Below are 21465 nucleotides of genomic sequence, written 5' to 3'. Positions count from 1 at the left end.
TCTCTTTTCATTCTCTAGTTCTCCACCTAACATCTCACCGTATTAGCTAGTGATAGGCTACCTGCTGTTACACAGTCACATAACTTCAGTGGAATAACATAAGACTTTACTTCTCATTCACGTTACATTTCACTGAGGATGGTGCTTCCATTCCACACAATAACTTAGGGGACCAGGCCCTTTCTTTCTTGTATTTCCACTTCCTTCAGGCTCTCTGGAAACTTCTTCTAAGTTGATGGGGCAGGTGGTGTCTTTGCACAACGTATGTACACATACAATTCAGGATATGTTTAAAACATTAATTAGATAAGAGGAACTTTTTTTTAAAAAAATATTATTGTAGTTGTCAGTGGACCTTTACTTTTTGTTTACATGTGGTGCTGAGAATCGAACCCAGTGCGTCACACATGCTAGGTAAGCGCTGTACCACTGAGCTACAACCCCAGCCCAAGAGGAACTCTTTTTAAAAAAAAAGATATTTTTAGTTGTAGATGGCCACAATAACTTTATTTATTTTTTGATGTGGTGCCGAGGATCGAACTCAGTGCCTCACATATGCTAGGTAAGTGCTCTACCCCTGAGCTACAACCCCAGCCCCTAAAAGGGTCTGTTAATAGAAGTTTCTATTTATGGAAAGATTGAAAGCTGAAATTGTTAGAGCTTAGATTAGCCTTAGAAAATAGATACAAGAGCTGGGTACTGTGGCACATGCCTGTAATCCTAGCGGTTGGGGAGGCTGAGGCAGGAGGATCATAAGTTCAAGGCCAGCCTCAGCAAAAGCAAGGCACTTAGCAACTCAGTGAGACTCTAAATAAAAATACAAAAAATTGGACTGGGGATGTGGCTCAATGTGAGTTCAATTCCCAGTACCAAAAGAAAAAGAAAATAGATACAAGAGAAATATAAATCAACAAAATAGTTTTCCTTTATACCAACAATAATCAATTAGAAAACATAGAAGTTTCAGAAGCAATAAAAACTATGAAATATCTAGGAATACATGTTTTTAAAAAGGAGCAGGATTTCTGTGTGAAAACTAAAATTTTTATTCTAGGTCATTGAATACTAACTTGAGAATCATTCATTTATAAGAATAGTAAAATTCAGTTTTGTAAGGATGGTAATTTTCCTGTTGTTAACCTGACACTGAATGTGGTAAAAGTTGGGGTTTTGATAGAGATAAGATAAAGTGATTGAAAAGTTTGTCTGGAAGGTTAAATTCTTGAGAGTAGTAAACTCAGTATAAAGATTGCTACTGTCTATAAAATAAGAATCATTAAGCCAGGTGCAGTGGTGCACACCTGTAATCCCAGTGACCTGAAGAGGAGGCAGGTGCATGGTATGTTCAAGGTCAAGAACTTGTCTTAAAGTAAAAAGGACTGGGGGTTTAGCTCAGGGGTAGAATACCCCCTCCCAAAAGGACAAGAGTCATTAAAATACTATGGAACTGACATAGGAGTAGACAAATCAAGAAAGCCAGGGTAGAGGACCTAGAAGGAGAGACCCCAGGGATTTAAGAATAAAAATACATGGGCTGGGGATGTGGCTCAAGCGGTAGCGCGCTCGCCTGGCATGCGTGCGGCCCGGGTTCGATCCTCAGCACCACATACCAATAAAGATGTTGTGTCCGCCGAGAACTAAAAAATAAATATTAAAAATTCTTTCTCTCTATCTCTCTCTCTCCTCTCTCACTCTCTCTTTAAAAAAAAAAAAAAAAGGAATAAAAATACAGAATAGCAATGGTGGGATCAAAACCAGTGGGCAAGCCTGGCCCAGTTCTTCAGCACCAGGACATCAGGAGGAGGAGGGAAAGGCAGATCCTTACCTCCATGGAGATTGACAAATTGTAGATGGAGGCAAGAGCAGTTTTTCTGGGAGAAGGTTAATGAATTCTGATTGAAATATGTTGATTTTTGTGATGCCAAAGAGATTTTTTAATATGTCTACCAAAAAAAGCTATGTGTGACATAATTTTCCATTCAAATCCAGACTCTGTCTCAGCAGAGCAGACGGAAACAGATGCTCAGTAAGCTACTCGCTGTGGCTTAGCTGGGCCTGTCCTTTGTGGAGGTGGTGTGCCTTCTGGTAGGTGCTTTTGTAGGTGACAGTTCTGTTAAGCACATGCAATGACAGGCCCTGGTCCCAGATGTGATTGTCCCCTTCATTACTCTCTTTAGCTTTATTTAGGTGCAGAGTCTAAGTTTAGGGATCTCTTCGCCTTCTGTGAAAGGAGGACAAAGGCCCTTGTTGCTCTTTGTGACCCTGCTCTGCCTTGCAGTGCACCCAGAAGCAGCTGTAAATGGGGTGACTAAATTATTCAAGTGCTCGCAAGCCGTGGTGTTCCACCTGTCCTGGTTCATCCAGTGGGAGTATCTCCCAACCCCTTGACCTATATTTGTCTACAGGAACTATCCTGTGTAGCTGCTGCTAATAGGGCTCAGGTGACTGTGGGTGAAGAGACACAACCTGTTTATCATTTGTCTGTCCCCCACCCATGCCTGGGCTTTTCCTCTGAGTTTATGGATGTTACAAGGCAGTGTGCAGCATAATCTCTATCAGAAACATACCGTGCTGAGGGGACCAGGGGCTGAAATGGAGTATCAAATTCCTTGCATGTATAGTTTTATCAAAATGAACCCAACTTCTATGTATAACTATAATGCTCTAATTAAAAAAAAATAAACACAGTGCTTCTTAACACAGGCCTGCAGAGCCCCTCACAGCTTTTCAGGTCTGTCTCTCCTGTTCTTTCTTTGGCAGTACTTTTTTTCACCCTGTTCTCTGCTTGGAACAGCTTTCCAATCATATCTGCCTGTTGAAACCTCCCAAATCTTAAAGGACTGAATTAAATAACTTACTTGAGATATTTCCCCCTTGGCTCTGTCGGTGTGAAGTTTCACTCACCTCTGCACATTTCTTCAGTATTGTGCTTTGCACTTGACACTTGTTTATGTAGTTACAGTAGCCCCTTTACCCTTAGGAGGCACCCCAAGACCCACAGGAGGTGTCTGGAACCACAGTAGCACCAGACCCTCCATGGACTGGGCCTCTTCCTATATCTACAGAGCTGTGATCAGCTTTGACATTCACTAAAGGAAGTACCTTACAGCTTTTCTTGGGAATATCTGAAATTCTGTCAGCACTACTTGTGTACTTGTGGACATTATCAACTATAGTAAGACTTACTCAGGCACAGCTAGGAAAGGACTGATGGATTGGTGATGCATGCAGCATGGACAGAGGAGTGGCTCGCAACCCCAGTGAGACACAAGGGAAAGGCACAAGATTTCATCCTGTTACATTGAACTACATGTAGTTTAAAGCCTAGGAAGTGTATATTTGTGGAATTTTCCATTTGGTATTTTCAGATTTTGTTTGGCAATTGGTAATCAAAACCACAGAAATCGTAACTGAGGGTGAGGAGGCCACTGCACTCGTGCCCTTGCTGATGCTGCTTTAGGCAGGAGGCCTCTTTAGGAGCAGCGCTGCCACGGGATGGTTGTGTCCCTCCAGTGCCTTGCTCTTGGTAGCAGTTCCAACATGGGCTAGAAGAAGACTGGATGTCGGACAGGGCTAGAGCTTAGCAACATCTGTGACTCAGATACCGTCTAAGGGCTTTGTTGTATTGCCATTTCATTTAACCCCACGGTGGCAGTGTGGTCCCCTTTTTATAGACAAGGACAGTTGTGAAAAATGTTAACTAAGGCCCTCTTCCACGAGGGTGAGTGGTGGAGTTGGGTTTGTGTTTTCTGAACTCAGTGTTCAAATGCCTCCTCAGCACACCCCACGTGTCCTCCTGTGGGCATCACTCTGGGCACACCTCGCCCCAGCTGGCTCCCCTTCCCTATGATCTCCACTCCCTGCCTTCCTCCCCAGTCAGCCCTGTTGTTATAGTTGATATCCCTGTTCAAAAACCTTGGTGGCGTCGGGTGTTGATCTCAGCATCAAATGCAGTGTCAAAGCTCATTCAGCCCTGATGCCTTTACCTTCAGAATATACCTGGAATGGGCTGCAGACACCTGTCCTGTTCCCTGGTCTGAGCCACCGTCCCTTCCTACCTGCCCTCTACCCCTCTGTCACTGTTCAACCCAGAGTCAGAATGGTTCTGTTTAAAACCTGATCACCTCATGGACTAAATTCTTCCAGGAGTTCTCTGCCTCAGATTGAAGCCGCAGTGCCCTGCCAAAGCCTGCCAGCTCTGTTTCCGCCTGCCTGTCTTAGTGTCCTGTCCTCCTCAATCCCTGTGCAGACAGACTCTGTCCATGGGCTGCTGAACTTGCTTCTCTCTCCTGGATATTCACCCCAGGTGTCCATGGGCTTGTTCTCTGTTAGGAGCCACTTTCCAGATGTGGCCAGTGCCCACCTGTGTCCTGCACTCCCTGCTTCTTTTACTGTGCAGCTCTTGGTGACATCTGGCATGCTGTATGTTTACCTGCTTCTTCATTATAATCTCTGTCTCTACACTGCTGTCCACCACGGGATGGACTTTGTCTTGTCCACACTCTGTCTCCAACAACTGAAGTGGTGCTTGGTGCATTTTAGATGCCCACTAATGCTTGTTTCCTAGGTGAGAGAACAAGTAGATGATGGGTGCAGGACTCTGATCTCAGCGAGCCTTCCAGCCTGCGTTTGGCATTAGGCAAGTGGGGTTGGTTTGGTGTGAGCCTCACTTTTTGTGGATAAAGAGTACTTGTGTCCCTAGGGATGACTGAGAGTGGGTAATTGACAGTTTGCCTTGTGCTGAGGTGATTGATATCCTAGTCTCAAGCTGACCATTTACCTAGTAGGTCTCTGTAGAAGCTTTGTAAGATTGACATACAAGCATCACTTGAGTTCCATAGTCTGGGAGAGATAATGGAGCACTTCTTCAGAAAGCATGTGTTCATTTAACCCTTCCTTCTCCAATAGTGTACAACGACAGCTGAGGGTCCATTGTTATAGAACCACTTCTACTATTCTTGTTCTTTGTATGGAAACGTGTAAATATTTTTAAATTTTTTTACTGCCTTTCCTCCTTTTTGTTTTAGAAAGTGTGGAGTTTCAAAATTCTGTACCTCATGAGTATTTTAATTTATATTAGCTGAAAATGATCCATTAGTTTATTTATTTGACTAGTTAGATTCCATGTTTTCCTACATTCCTAGCAGAGTCTCCCTGGAAGAAAATTTCTGTAATACTATTTAAATACAGTGATGCTGCGACACACAGAAGGAAGAGGAAGTCCCACTGAGTCTTCCTTGGCGGGTCCTGGAGCCCTCTGCTCCCTGCCGGCCCTCCAGCTCCCAGCCTCCCCCTGGGAAACAGGCGTGGTTATCTCAGACTTTCCTGGGACCTGGGAGGGGAACATGTCAAGAGCTCCATTCTACACAAATCCAGTGGAGAGTTAAAAGTATCAGTAAAGGTGAGAATGAATTAATTGAGAGAGTTCCTCTGATTGTCCTGAAAAAGATATTTGGGAACATATTGTGCTGTTGAAATCTGCAGCTTGCTTCTGTGGCTAGTGGTGTTGGTTTTACTGGGGGGTGCCTCTCTGTCCAGCAGCGTCTGCTGACAGGGTGAGGTCCGCACATTCCCTTGGCTCTGTTCTGCCTCCTCGAGGTGCCTGTGCTGGGCTGCAGTCATCTGTGTACCTGCCGCTTGCTTCTTAACTCTTCTTAGACCTTTTATCCCACCCTGACTTTCCCTTTGTAGTCACTCTATGATAATTTTGCCTTCTGTTCTTTTCTTAAATTCACCATTGCCCTGAAGACAGGTTGGGCCAGAGGCAGTTGTGAGACCCTGGGTTGGATCCTCAGCATCACATTTAAAAAAAAAAAAAAAAAGATATTGTGTCTATCTTTATCTTTTAAAAATAAATAATTAGGGCTGGGGATGTGGCTCAAGCGGTAGCGCGATCGCCTGGCATGCGTGCGGCCCGGGTTTGATCCTCAGCACCACGTACCAACAAAGATGTTGTGTCCGCCGAGAACTAAAACATAATAAATATTAAAAATTCTCTCTCTCTCTCCTCTCTCACTCTCTCTTTAAAAAAAAAAATTAATTAATTAAAAACAAAGGGAATGTTTGGGGCTGATGATCACCAGTAAAGGAAACAGAAACAACTATGAGACGGTTTCATAAACCAGGCAGTACTTTGTGTATCAGGTGTCAGTTCCTGAAGGTACAAAGATAAGGCAGCGTTCCTGCTGTTGAATAGTTCATGGGTATTTTTGTGGTGACAGAGAAGTAAACAGTCTTACTTTAGTATGACAAATGCTTTCAGTGGTGACAGTGGACAGATGGAGAGGAGTGTCACTGCCTATAGGAGACACCTTGGGTAGACACCTAGCAGGGTCACTTCATTTTGTGTTTTTACAGTATTCCTGTCTGGTACCAGGCTGAACTGTGTGTTGGAGGTTCAGTATGGAGGGCGTTGGGCTTCCCTGCTTCATGGGCTTCTAAAGAGAGATTGCTGGGCACAGTGGATTACACACCCTGTAATCCCAGCTACTTAGGAGACTGAGACAGGAGGATTGCAAGTTCAAAGCCAGCCCAGCAATTGAGCGAGACTCTGACTCAAAATTTCAAAAAAGGACTGGATCTGTGACTTGGTGGTAGAGCACCTCTGGGTTCAGTCCCCAGTATCACCACCAAAAAAAAAAAAAAAAGAGGAAGAAGGGAGACACATTAAAAATAACCATTGTATAAGAACTGCAAACATGAGAAACACCTTGAAAGAAACAGACAAGAAGCTGAGATGAGGTGGAATGTGTGAGTGTGGGCATCTGTGCAGCTGATGAGGTGGAGTGTCTGAGTGTGGGCATCTGTGCACGGAGCTGTTTGACATAGGGCCTCTTGGACAGAGAGTAACTTTCAGGCTAAAACCTGAAGGAGGGGCTGTAGGTCTTTTTGCATCACAGCTCCAGAAGAGTAACCCACATGCACCCATGTGCCAACTCTTCTCCCAGCTGAGCATGACATCCTGAGGTTCTGCATCCCTTGCATCTGGTAAAATAGAAGTTGCATGAAGGTGCAGAGTGTGGGTGGGGACAGTGTGGACAAGTATTCAGAAAGCATTTTGAACATCTTACATATGATACCTGGAAGTTTACCATGTCACTGAGTTGATTAAATTTAATAATTATCAGTTAATTATGTTTTAAGGTGACTTGAGGATTAGACTTTAGAACTGAAATGGCTTTCATAATTTACTGGTAGGATAAACTAAGAAGAGAATTAGGCAGGGTGAGAAAAATGGTACTTTTTTCCCAGGGGAATGGAAGAGGTAGAGCAGGTTTATGGTCCTTAAGATCATGAAGGATGCTCTCTCTCTCTTTTTTAAATTTATTTTTTAGTTGTAGGTGGACACAATACCTTTATTTCATTTTTATGTGGTGCTGAGGACTGAACCCAGCGCCTCACCTACACTAGGCGAGCACTGTACCCCTGAGCCACAACCCCGGCCCCATGAAGGATGGTCTTCGAAGCCTAGAGGGCATGAGTCTGCTCTCCAAGCAGAGGGGGATTAGGCTGACTGAGGAATGATTTCTTGGGAATGTGTGGTCTAAACGCAGGTCCCGTCCCTTAAGTCTTGGAGTTTCTTCCACCCTGGCCTGTCAGGTGTGGAGGAGGAGCCCACGTCCTCACGGGCCATGTTCCCGTCTGCTTTCTAGAGTGGAAGTGTTGGAAACGGGCCCTCAGACTGTGGGCCGACATTGTGAGACATAGTGTAACTAGTATCCTGTCTTGACACATTGAGAGACACCGATTGTTTGCCAAAGGTGGCCATTGGCACTGCACGACTGTGCTGTGAGCAGAGAGGTGGGGGAAGAACAGACTCCTCCTGGTGGGGTCAGCTCCCTGCCCCTCCTGCCTAGTGCAGGTGAGTCTCTGCCAGGAGGGTGCAGTGAGACGTTCTGCTCCAGGCACACAGAGTACATGTGTTGCCTCCAAGCAAATGGATTTCATGCCTTTTGTTTTTGCAGTTTCCCAAATTAAATTAACCTAATCTAAGGTAACTGTGTCTGCAGTACCTGGGGTAGAACCCAGCCGCCTGCTTGCTGGGCAAGCACTCCACCCCTGAACCACACCCACATTCCTATCTGTGCTTCCTGTGTAGCTCATTTTTTTTTCCTTTCCAAATTATCCATTTAATTAGAACACTTTTAAAAAATGGGGGAAGTGTTGCCATTGTCTTGCTTGCAACTTGATTTTGAAGTCCTCTTTTCCTTCAAATAAGCCTAGCTCCTGTGCCTGGCCTGCCCTGCTCGGTGGCTGGCATGCACTACTTTGAGAGCAGGGAAGGGGCAGCAGTCCCTGTTCTCCTTTCCTCCTCCCTGTGCTGTTGCCCTCACCTCTCCCACTTCTCACCCAGAAGCCCTTGTCTCCCACCCTTCGCCTTTCCCAAGCAGTCATGTCCTACCTTCCCCCACCCGGGGCTGGAGGCAGCAGCTGGCAGTGTGGTGTTGAAGGAGGTGCTAGGTCACAAGAGGCCAGGTGTATGACCTCTGGACCTCCTTTTCTGGGGCATGACATGAAGAGATAGGACCTGATCACTGGCTCATAGAAGACCCCTGGTCTTGAAAGCCCTTTTATGGTAGAAATGTCATCATTTTGTAGTCCCCTAAGAGGAATGAACTCTCTTTACATGCCTTTAGTGCTTGGACTTTCCTCATTTAAACCTCCTGCCTTTTGTCTGTTGTAGCCCGATGATGATCATCACTCAGAAGATCACCAGTTTGGCTTATGAAATTCATGATGGTAAGAATTCTGAAATTAATTCTTCATTTCTGAATATAGTCCCATTCAAATAATCTTTTGCTTGAGGTACTACCACAGTTCTCTGCTCCCCGCAGAGTGCCAGGACAGCATGGGGTGAGGTGGGGGTTTGACGGGGCTTGGGCTGCCCAGGCTGGCTGCCCTGGTGGCTTCTTTGTTCTGCTTTGTTGGCTTGTTTGCAGTCCTGCAGTTGGAACTTGGAGCCTCGCAGACGCCGGGCAAGTGCTGTACCCTAGAGCTACATCCCAACCCTACCTTGATTTTTTTTTTTTAATATTTTTTTTAGATGTATGTGGTCAAACAATATCTTTATTTCATTTTTATGTGGTGCTAAGGATTGAACCCAATCCTCACGTGTGCTAGGTGGGCACTCTACCACTGAGCCACACCCCCAGCCCCCCACCTTGATTTTTAATTCAGTTCAGCAACAAAAAGTGAAGTAGCAGATCCAATCATTTGGCCCGCATTAGTGACAATTTAATATACGAAGAAAAGAGACTTTGGTTCTAAATCTACTTTCATTTCTGTTTCATCTCTGCCTTAAATTTATATTAAAATTTTTATGTTTTCCTACCCCTCCCTCTGTATTTACAATGCATAGGTACATATTTACATATATTTTTAGGGTGAGCATTTATATATTTTATTTCAAATGGATGTGTAACCACAGGAAATGATAGCAGTTAGAACTCTGAATCACAGAATTTAGGCTCTGGTTTCTGTGGAGATGGAAGAGTGATCCCGTGTGCCTCCTCCACCCAGCCTGTGCCCACTGCAGCCAGAATGCACTGTACAGGTAGGGGCCAGCCTTGACAGAGCTGTGAAGAGAGGGAGGGTGTTCCTCTTCTTCCCTTTGGCAACTGACAAGCAGAATTAAACGACTTAGCTTTTTGGAGGAATAGAGGGAGAGAATAGATGACTTTCAAGGAGTGTCAAATACTTGTTTAATCAGATGTGTGTATTGAACAGCAACTCAACGTCTGCCCTTCTGATGTGGAGATCTGAGGCAGGGAGAGGCAGAACTGGCATCTGAGTCTCTGTGGGGTGGTGGCAGCTGAGACAGATGGCCTCTGAGGGGGGCACATTCCTGTTTCAGGTTTCTTATATGTAAAGTCATAGTTCAAGATCCCCTTTGGAGGGTCTTTTCAAGGGATAATAGCTGATTTATATTGTCTCACGGGTTCATGTCCTCAACAGTGAAGTGGGTCGTGCTCTCCAGACAGGGTATTAAATTATGTTTGGGTGCTGAGACTTCCACGTCGTGGTGATGACAAATCATGCCCAGGACTCTGGGAGGAAAATGTAGGAAAGTCATGGATCAGAGATCTAATTTTATTGGTTTAGAAGACATGAGAATATATATTCAACTCAGAGCTTTAAAAAAAAAAAAAAAAAAAAAAAGCAGCAGAACTTCATTTCCTGACCTGTTCTTTTAGTTATTTCTTTGGAGCAGTTTAGATTTTGTTTAGCCTTGGCAATAGTTGAAGAGTTTAGACTTCAAAATGGTGCCCCTGCAATCGGCCTCAGTCCATTCTCCTGGTCTCCTAGGCTGGCCCTCCTGCATCCATACCCTGCCACTTGATGCTCACGGGGCAGAGGGTTGGCCCTCTGGCCTGTTTCCCCAGCAGTCTTACAAAGGAGGGCCTCCTCATCTGTGTGTTGGGGACACCAAGCCCATTCAACTCACCGTGTCATTGAATTCATGTCTCATACTTGCTACAGTGAGGATTCCAGGCAAAGTTGATCAGAATCAAAAGGACTTGTAGTGTGGTCTGGAGGAAAACAGGCTCGGGTTTCCAGGAATCCTCAATGCAGTTCTAGAGGATGTGCTGGATCCCCCAGCAGCAAGTCACAGCAAGGCCTGAGAAGTGTGGCCTGCCAGGGAGTTCGCTAGGACTCAGCACCCAAGGCTTTTAGGGACCAGTCACATAGGCACCCAGAGGGCAAGCAGGACTTCACAGTAAGCAATATTTTTGGCACAAACTTCCAGATATGAGGAGCATTGGTCTGTCCTTTTATTCTTTTGGTACCGGGAATTGAACCCAGGGGCACTTTGCTACTGAGCCATATCCCCAGACTTTTTTTAATTTTTTATTTTGAGATAAGGTCTTGCTAAGTTTCTTAGAGCCTCAACAGCGGAGACTGGTCTCAAACTTGTGATCCTTTTGCTTCAGCCTGGGATTACAGGCATGTGCCACTGCACCTGGCATAAGAGAGCATTTATATTGGTAGGGACATTTTGCCAACTGAGTGAGCCCTGGGTCCATCTTCTTACCAGTAGGCCTTTCTGAGCACTGCACCTCAGCAGGTGGGGCCTTTCTCTGCAGTCGCTGGTCTTTTTTCAGAGGCCACCCCGGGGCAGTGCTCACACAGGCAGCCTCAGGAAGCAGGTGCTCTTTGGTCTTGGAAACTGCTAGGCGTGATTTTTGAGACATCTCATCACCCTCACAGGATTGGCCTCCCTCCCACCCTCTCTTTCCTGGTTTTGAAGTATGCGTATGGCATTGCTGAGGCCTCAGGTAGATGAGGTCCTGAAGGTGTGCTTGTCGCCTGGCTGCGCGAGTGTGTGGCATGTTTCCTCTGGCGCCTCACAGGAGGACCGTGCAGTGTTGCTGGGGCCTGTGCCTGGCATGGGAAGGTGGGGAGCCTTGTTTCCTATCAGATGCAGGCCGCATGACTTGTACTAGGTTGGATTTCTGGCTTTAAAAACTGGCATCTTGTCTTTAGTCTGTTTTTGGTCATTCTATTTAAGTGCCCAACTTGTGAACCGAGAAGGGAGACTCCTTTCCTTGCACAGGCAAACACGTAACACAGAACGGGTCCAAGAGAGTCTCCTTTAAGCCCATTTCTACTTTCCTTGGCTCGTTTGCTACTCTAAAATGATAGTAGCCTCCCCGGTCAGGATAGCAAACCAAATGGACACAGAAGCCCACGACACCAAAGGCGTGGAAATGCTGACAAAACAGCACAAATATGACATGGAGCATGGCTTGGCCTCCCCAATGGGGCTGTCACCGTGGCCCCTTCCTGGTAAAAGGAGCAATGTCCCTGCCCACAGAATGGGAAGGAGTTTTTCTAAAATATACTGATCCTCATTTCCAGAGAGAGCCCTTGGTTTCTTTTTGTTTTGTTTTTAAGAAAATGGTGGACAGGGGCTGGGATTGTGGCTCAGTGGTGGAGCGCTTGCCTGGCATGTGTGAGGCTCAGGGTTTGATCTTCAGCACCACATAAAAATAAATAAATGGAGATATTATGTCCACTATAACTAAAAAGTATAGAGACTATTAACAAAAAGAAGAAAAGAAAAGAAAGAAAGAGAATGCTGGACAGCAGAGTTTCTGACCTGGGGAAGAAAGCAGAGTTTAAAGTCCCAGAAGTCTTCCTTGGCCTCTTCCTGACCACTGTTCACCTTTCTCTGGTCTACAGTTTTAAGGCTTTTTCCTTCTGATTACAAAATGTAGGTTTATATTCACTGAAGGAAATTTGAAAATACAAATTAAATCCAAAGAAAAAAAATAATGATCCTTTGTGTCTCTCTGCCAGAGCTCTTCAGAGCCAGAGCTGCTTTGTACTAATGTTTCCTTTGTGTTCTTAGGAAGCCTGGTTCTCTTTAAAATGTTTTTGTTGTTGTAGTTGGACACAGTACCTTTATTTAATTTATTTATTATTTATCTGTGGTGTTGAGGATCAAACCCAGTGCCTCGTATGTGCTAAGCGAGCGCTACCTCTGAGCCACAACCCCAGGCCCCTGGTTTTCTTCTTATACAATTATCAAAAGTAAATGTGGGGGCTGGGGTTGTGGCTCAGCGGTTAAGTGCTCACCTGGCATATGCAAGGCCCTGGGTTAATCTTCAGCACCACATAAAATAAATAAATAAAATAAAGGTATTGTCAACTACAACTAAAAAATATTTTTTAAAAAAGTAAATGTGCAGTTATTTGCCCATTCCCTAATTGTTGTATACATAGGTAGTTTCTTTTTTTTTTCCCCCTATTATGTACAAGGCTGTGGTGATCCATAGTATATTTCAAATCACACCTTTGTGTCATTTCCTTACATTAGAGTCCTGGTGCTTTTCTCCACTGGTGGAGAGGAAGATGACATGGGTTTTTCTTAGTAGTCCATTTATTTTTTATTTATATTCTTTCTCCCTACCAGAATATAAGTGCTGCACCCTTATATTCTATTTTCCTCTACTTTTACCCCAGTGCCTAGGATAGTTCCTAGGCATTTTAGGTTCCTAGGCCATAGAATAGTTCCTGTGGCATTTTAAGACTAACAATTTTCTTCTTATCTTTGTTTTGTATACACACATAGTAATATTAAAGTGTGTAACATAATTGAGATCATGTTATATGATCACATTTCCATTGTTAATGAAATTACAAATCTGTCATCATCATAAAGGTAGCATTTTATACATTAATTGAATACTTGTTTCTTGTATGATTTGTTTTTCATGTTTTCCTGTCCGCCTTAATGTATTTTGGTTAGTTTGGTTTTGATTCTTAGGGGTATGTTAACATTGTATCATATTTACTGTAAATATTTCCTAAGTCTGTTATTTGCTTCTTAATTTAGTCCCCTTTTGGTCTTTAGATTGGATTTAGGGTATATATATTTTAAAGGATATAGATCTAGTAAACTGATATGTAGCCATAGCAATAACTTTCTATTTGGGAAGAAATATATATTTGAATACAATTTTGATTTGAGTTTCCGTTCATTGGAGTCATGTGGGGTAAGGAAATTATTCCTTGCTTTATGTTGAGATTCTACTTTGTAGCACAGATTTTAGTGATTTAAATCATCCAATAATAAAAAAAATTAAGGGTGCTTTTTGGAAAAGTCATAGCATTTACTGTTAAGAATAATATATTTGTAAGTTTAAAAAGTAGCAGCATGGGGCTGGGCCTGGCGCTCAGCAGGAGCACACTTGCCTGTCATGTTTGAGGCACTAGGTTCGATTCTCAGCACCGCATATAAATAAATAAAATAAAGGTCTGTCAACAACTAAAAAAATTTTTTTGTTGTTTAAAAAGTACTAGCATATCGGAATTTTTAAAATTTAACAAGTTTCCTTTAGACAGCAGTCATGTTAGTGGCTTTGTTTGCTGACAGTGTGCTGTTTATGTTATACAGACCTGGGTGTGTTGGACTGCATGATGGTCCTTTCACATGATTGAAACTGTTGCCATGAGAAAGAAAGGCACAGTTGTTGAGAATATAGCATGAATTTCAAGTGATGTAAGCATGAATGGGGAAAAATGCCCTCTTGGGAGAATTCATAATTGATAAAATTACCTATGTTTGTTTCTCAGGGATGTTTCGAAAGGATGAAGAACTGACTCCATCACAGAAGGTCTTGGCTGTAAGGTTTGTGCCTTTGTATTATGTCCTGCCAGGTTCGTGGACCACCTCTGCCTAGAGTATGCATCACTTGTGTGGCCAAGGCTTCTTGGTCCTTCTAGAGGTATCTTGTTCAGGAAAGCCCAGGCAAGCCCAGGTTGCTTCCCTCTCCTACCTCCCTGCCACTACACATTGCCATGTGAGACTAGCTCCCCTAGACCCTTGCCCCTGGGTATTCATAGAGTACACAGCTCCTGTGGACCAGGAGGCCGTCTGCTAAGTTTTTCTCCCTGGGACTCTTTGAGTTCCTTTAAGGCGGATGATAGTATGTCTCCCACGTAGTAATTATTAGTAGTAGTCGTAGCCACCATTCGTAGACCAGTAACTTGATAGCAGGCATTGGCCAAGACAGAATATATCAATATAACACACAGATGCCACATTTTGAAAAAATGAAGGACCATTCAGATATTGCTTATTGTTAACTTGAGGCATTAATTCTGGCATAGGCTGCTTGTTCATTTGTTACCAATACTCTGAAGCATAATCTAAAGAATAGCTTAATGTCTGGCAAGGTCTGTCTCAACTAATATAGTTAGAGATCAGATACTCAATTTACTTAAAGAAAAATTTCTTATGGAATACTTATTCCTGAGTCTTCAGCTGGTAAGTACACATCTGATAGCAGAATGAGATGACGTTTGTGACAGTAGACAGACCTGTAACAGATGTTCCCCTTGGATCCCAAGGAGCATGCCTTAGGATTCTTCTTATGTTTTCCCCACCTTTAAAAATGTTCTGTTTTATAGATAAAAGAAATTGTGGTATGTATATGTATATATTCACACACACACGCACACACATTAGAATGTTACTCAGCCTTAAAGAAGAATGAAATTATGGCATTTGGGTAGAACTGGAAAATATTGTGCTATGCGAAATAAGACAGTCCTGAAGAACCAAAGACCGAAAGTTTTCTCTGATATGTGGGTACTAATTCACAATAAGGGTCAGTGCCTAGAGAAGAATTGAGGTAATTTAGATTAGACAGAGGGGAATGAAGGAAGGAGAGGGGGCTGGGGGGTAGGAATGATATTAGAATGAATCGGACATTATTACCCTATGTGCATATGACTACATGTAGACCTGTGTAACACCACGTCATATACAACCAGAGAATGAGAGGTTGTATTCCATTTATGGATGTTGTGTCAAAATGCAAATTCTTCAAAATTAAAACCCCCCTCCCAAAAAGGAAAAAAATCAGCATTAAAAAAAAAATGTTTTCTGTCTTGTTACCAGTACCCAGCTCCTCGAGGGCACTGACTGATGAGGGTTAATTGGATCTGGTTCTCCAGCTTTTCCGAGTTCCTGGTCCAGCATCCTGTGCTCTGTTTCCCCTTTCCCTCTTGAATAGCCACCTGACGGACCCCCAGACCTGGTTCAGTTCAGCTCTCCCCCTGCCAAACAGTGGATGGAGCTGGGGGAAGACCCTGGCTGTGGCTGTTCTGGTTTTGAATCTGTCACGGGCTGTCAGTGCCGTCCTAGGTTTCCGCAGCTCTCCCTCTCTTGTGACATTACACAGTCTCCTTTCTCCCAGACTCCCCAAGCTTTATTTTTTGGAGAAAATAAAAGCAGCTCTACTTTATTCTACAATCCCAGAGCCTATTAGGTGGGCTGGGAACGTGGCTCAGCAGAACTGTGGACCTGCATGGGTGGGGACCCATCCTTAGCACCACAAAAACACAAAGCAAACGAAAGTGCCCCTCAGAACCTCCTGAGATCTGAAAAGAAATTCTCTACTTTCTTTCCTAGAGCCAGGAATTAACTGTCTGTAATCCCCTGTTCACTTCCACACTGACTCTGCCCCGTTCCTCCTTTTTTCTCCCCCTCCGTGTGGATCATTCCCACCAGCCTAAGGGAAGAGGCTGGCTTCAGGGTGTTCTTGTTTACATCCCCCACCCCCTTTCTCTCACCTGCCCCTGCAGTCAGGTTTTTGTCCCCATTCTTTCCACATTGCTCATAGTCTTAGCAAATTTCACTGTTAGCTTGTTTTTTGTGGTGTTCAACCATTTGGTGGTAGTTGCCTGCTGACCCCTGACTTTGAGATGCCCTCCTCGCCAGCCTTCCAGGATACTACATCATGTGATTTTCCTCTTCCATCTCTGTCCCTTCATCTCCTGCACTGTTGGTGTGCTCCACGACTCAGGCCAGATATCTCATGTTTTTCCAGGCGCTCACCTGCAGCCCAGTTCTTCTGCGTACCACCTACATGTTGCTGTCTCTCCTGAGCCCCGGCCTCATTATCAGTGTCTCTGCACTGACAGTGATAGCCTTGTTCAGCTCAGAACTCTGGTCTGTCTCTCTTCCTTCCCCCACTCCTGTTTCTCATCATTGTGGCCTTGTAGTTAATTACAGTGCCCGCCATCACTGGTGCCTTTCGGGAGGATTTTCTTAGTATAAATCCACTTTACCAGTGAATCAAGGTCCTTACAACTTGATATCCTCCTGCCTCTTGAACCTGACCATGGCTCACCATTCCCACTGCTCTCAGCCCTGCCCAGACCCTCATTTTCTACTTGGCAGGTTTTCTAACTTAGTCTCCCTATTTCCCTAACTTAGTCTTTCTATTTTCTTTCCTGTCCTTTGTAGCTTCCTTTCTACTTAGCAGCCAGAGAGTCTTTATGTGCTTTGGGTTATATTATTGCCTTTCCTGATGAAAACCTCCAATGGTTTCCCATGTAATTTAGAATAAAATTTCAGACATCTGACCACAACACATAAGGCCCAATAGGAATCCAGAGCGCTACCACATTTCTTTTTTTTTTTGTTTCTCCTTTCCTGGTATTGCAGTTTGAACCCAGGGCCTTGCACATGCTAGGCAAGTGCTCTCCCACAGAGCTACATCCCTAGCCCTGTTTATATTTTTTATTTTGAGACAGCTTCATTCTAGGTTGCTAAATCTGGCCCCAGCCTGATATCCTCCTGCCTCACCCTCCCAGGTCACTGGGACGACATGTGTGCACTCTTAACTCTACAGACCACCCTATCAAAAATTCCCTCCCTACCCTCCTTTCGCTTTCTAGCCCCTGGCATGTCCTTGATTTTCTTCGTAATATGTATTACTGTCAGATTTTACACAGCATTATTTAATTGTCACTCTCCCTCTCCTCCAAACATAAAGTCATTAAGGACATGAACTTTGGTTTGTCAGTCATCTGAAAACCTATCACCTAAGTAGTGATTTACTAATTAAAATGATTCTTCCTTCAGAGACATTTGACAAGGTCAAGAGGCATTTTGGATTGTCTCAACTGGGAGTGGTGTTACTGACATCATATGGGTATGGGCCAGGGATGCTGTCAGACCTTCTATGTGCACAGGACAGTCCCCACAACAAGGAATTATTGCCAAAAAATGTCTGTAATTCTAGTGCTGAGAAATCTTAACGTAAGACCACGCATAGCTGGTATCACATCAGCACTGATGGAATGAAAGAATGAGTACTTGATTTTGTATCACAAAGAAGTATCACAGTCGGGCTTCAGTTCTCATTTTAATAGCAGAGATTATGTCAGTGCATAAAACTACTCATTCAACATGTCAATTGAGTGGGAATCACTTCAGCAAATTTCCTGGTTAAGCATTTCTCCTGTCCTTGTGCATTGCAAGACAGTACTTTGACTTGGTGAGACTGAGCCGTGCTGGGTCAGCCTGACCCAGGTTTGGGTCTAAAAGAATTGATGCTAAGAGTGGAGCTGTGCAGCCGGGGGACATGGAGTGTCTATGTTCCTCAGAGATTGAAGGTGCCTGTCTAGTGTTTGGTGGGAAAGTGTTTTGTGTCAGTATTATGCAGGACAAGCCAATGGCGAATGCTAGAAACATTCTCACCCATCAGCTTTGAGCTCAAAGGGGAAAATATTTAAGATTCCAAATACTTAAATGTAGAACAATAATTCTGAAAAAATTATAAAAGGAGTTTTGGCTGTTCGTCTAAACAGTGTCAAAGGGCAGGATGCAGTGTGTTATTCTATAGGTTAGTTTTACATAAACATAATTCATTTTCTCTCTCTCTCTCTCTCTCTCTCTCTCTCTCTCTCTCTCGTTATCCAGAGTGTGTTTGTAAGAGCAATCATGTCTCATTTAGAGAAAAGATCATAGCTTGTTCAAGAACACTGTTCACTGCCCCCAGGTTCTTCTTTTATCTGTGATGGTTTGTAACTGGCAGCAAACAGTAGACTTGCTTAGTAGAACTGGTGTTAAGAAATAAACACATATGCCCCTTACTCATTTATATGATAACGTGTAGTCTGTAGTTGTCTGTATTGAGCACTCACTTTTACCCTGCTGTTTGCATTGAGAACTAGGATGCTTGGTATACTTTGGATATCACATGCCATTTGGATAGGCCTCAAGGCAATGAAATTAAAAATGTTTTCAGATGCACTGGACTCCTTTGCCTTGTGGGCCCTGTGGTGACCCATCAGCAGATCCCACGGTTCTACTGCCAGAATTGATACAGGGTGCACCCCAAGGCCCCCCATGCCTTGGTTGCCCCCTACTTCTCCCTTGCCCTGTTTGTGCACAGGGACGAGAGTGATGCTTCTGAAACACAGATCTTTAAAACCCTCCTGTAGTTTTTCATTTCATTCACAATAAAATCCATGGTTCCTACCATGACTTAGGAGGCAGGTCCCACATCCCACCTTTGTCCCCAGGTCAGTGTGCTCCAGCCTGTGGCCATCTTGCTGCTGGGCATGCCTTGCTTAGGGTCGTATGGTTGGCCATTGCCTATATCTGGAATTATCACCACCAACATTCACACACTTCTTACTTCCTTCTGGTCTTTTACCCAAATGTGCCTTACAAGTGAGGCCTTTTGATACTTCTTTTTGTCTTTTATTTATTTATGTTTTTGTACTAGCGATTATGCCCAGGAATGCTCTACCACTGAGCTATATCCCTAGTCTTTTTTAGACAGGGTCTCTCTAAATTGCTTAGGGCTTTACTAAGTTGCTAAGGCTGCCTCTGAACTCCTCACCATCCTCCTACCTCAGCCTCCTGAGTTGCTGGATTACAGGTGTGCACCATTGCAACAAGCTTCTGACTTCCTAATATTATAAAATACCACCTTCTCTTTGGAGCACTTAGCATTTCTGGAAATAATATATGTATGTATTTGATCATCTATTTTCTGTAGCTGGTAATTAAGCTTCATGATGCAGAATTTCCATTTGTTGACTGCTGTATCTGAAGACACTGGAGCATGCTGGGCACATGCTGGTAGTTGATATCCAACATGTATTTGTTGAATGAGTGAGCAAGTGACTAGGAATAGATGACTCTTTATGCCATGTCGTGTCTGTCTTAGGTTTCTTTCTCAGTGAGAAATCTATGTAGAAATGTAGTTGCTAATACAGGTGCTCATAGAAACTCTCAAACCCAGAAATACTGTTGGGCCTTACCACATCCCAGTCTTTTAAGTTTTTACTGTGTGGGTGCAGATGAAAATTTAATCTTTTATTGTGAACATGGTGAAAACAGAGAAGTAGATGATATTATTCCTGTGAAATCTTTCAAACGGTTTCATCTCACAGTTGCACGTCTTTTCCTTGCAGGCGCATGCCAAGCCTCCTGGAGTATGTAAGTTACAACTGTAACTTCATGGGCATCCTGGCGGGCCCACTCTGCTCTTACAAAGACTACATTACTTTCATTGAAGGCAGGTCGTACCACATGACACAGTCAGGTGAAAACGGAAAAGAAGAGGTGCAGTATGAGAGAACAGAGCCATCTCCAAACGTAAGACCACGACATGTATCTGGAGCCTTTATGAAAACACGTGTTCATTCATCTTATTTTAAAATGATGATGTTTTCACATTTTGAATTTCCCTATTTCTTTATAAGTATTTTTCAAGATAAACGATTCTTCACATTGTACTTAGTAGTGATGGCTTGTAGAAGTACAGTCATGATTAAAGAACAGACTCTACGTGCTGAATCCCTTAGTGAGAATGACATGGTGTAAGGGTGTGGCGTTGTTTTACATGCGAGCCCTCCCTTCTGGACTGGACCTGGATCACCTTCCAGGCTGCTGCCTTGGCCTGTGCCTTGTGATTCGCATGTAGGAAGCACTGTTCTCCTTTTGTTTTCCTGCTTTACCCTCCTCATCCTAATTGTTGCCAGTCAAGATCTTGTTCTTTTTTAAATGGCTGCTTCACACATCATCTTTTCCATGAAGCTGTTTCTGGTCCCTGCAGTAAAGTGATGCTAGTAATTCTCACTTGGCCGGGCTCTGCAAAGCCCCTCCCTGGCAGCTGCTACGCAGCCTTCCCAGCAGTCCTGGGAGGTGTTCGCTCTCCTCACTGCCTTCGGGGAGAGTACTGACAGGAAGGCGCAGCCCTTAGACCAGGCTTTCCTGGGTGGCTGGAGGAGAAGTGGAATTCAGACCCAGGCAGCCTGGCTCTGGAGTTTGTACTTAAATTGCCTCCCAAATGAATACAATTTTATGTCCTTTGAACTGCAGGGGTGTTTGGACTGCACAGTTAGAGCATTTTAAAGAATGCTCTAAGGCATCCAGGCTTCCTATAGGCTTTTCCCCTTGCATTCAATCAAGTATTCCTTGGGAAATCATAGGCTAATCAGAAAGTTTGTGTGATGGAGAAGAGGGGCTCCTGTGCTTCCTCTGCATGTGGCTTGGAGCAAAGGGTCACCACCTTTCCTCTCAGAGCCACCGACCTGCATGTGTGCAGGCAGAAAAGTGTGAGTGAAAAACTGTGGAACCTTTTGCAGAACTTCTTCTGTACCATGTGGCTCATTGTGTTTCGTGCCAGAAGGATGTTTTATTCTCCATATTTTTCATTATTGGTTAAGTACTAATTGAGAAATGCCAGATCAAACTAGGTTGGATTCAGACTTGAAATTGGAATCTCTGCCACTGAGTATTTCATGTGTCCATTCTGAGACTTAATCCTTCAGAGGCCTCACTTCTATAACAGAAAGTGAAGGTAATTATAGTTGGCCCTTGAGATCTGAGGATTCTACAGGCACAGGTTGAACCAGAAATATTTTTTAATTGCATCTGTATTGAGCATGTCCAGATTTGTCCTTACTCCCTCATCAATACAGTATTACAGCTATTTATCAGCACCTTGTGGTAGCTGTTGTAAGTCATCCAGAGATGACCTGAAGCATATGGGAGGATGTGCATAGCCTCTATTCAAATATTACACCATTATATATAAGGTGCTTGTGCATCTGCAGGTTTTGGTATTTGGAAGGAGTCCTGGAACCCCTGTGGACACTGAGGGAGAACTGTACAGACAACTTGTATAAGTTTAGTGGAGTACTGAAAGG

The 21465-nt window shown here is 43.8% G+C and overlaps 1 protein-coding gene across 2 annotated transcripts in view; it reads left to right on the top strand.

Annotated features, from left to right (window-relative positions):
* The window catches only part of Mboat2 (membrane bound glycerophospholipid O-acyltransferase 2), a 126541-nt gene that overhangs the window by 88002 nt on the left and 17074 nt on the right, over nucleotides 1-21465 (top strand). For both annotated transcript variants that reach the window (XM_026401136.1, XM_026401063.2), the window contains 3 exons: nucleotides 8684-8739; nucleotides 14080-14134; nucleotides 19726-19909. In XM_026401136.1, coding sequence (XP_026256921.1) covers nucleotides 8684-8739; nucleotides 14080-14134; nucleotides 19726-19909 — 295 coding nt within the window. The remainder of the gene's footprint in view (nucleotides 1-8683; nucleotides 8740-14079; nucleotides 14135-19725; nucleotides 19910-21465) is intronic.

This window comes from Urocitellus parryii, chromosome 12 (genome assembly GCF_045843805.1).
Source record: "Urocitellus parryii isolate mUroPar1 chromosome 12, mUroPar1.hap1, whole genome shotgun sequence".
In the NCBI taxonomy this organism is placed as follows: Eukaryota; Metazoa; Chordata; class Mammalia; order Rodentia; family Sciuridae; genus Urocitellus; species Urocitellus parryii.
This window is presented reverse-complemented; position numbering and strand designations above follow the sequence as displayed.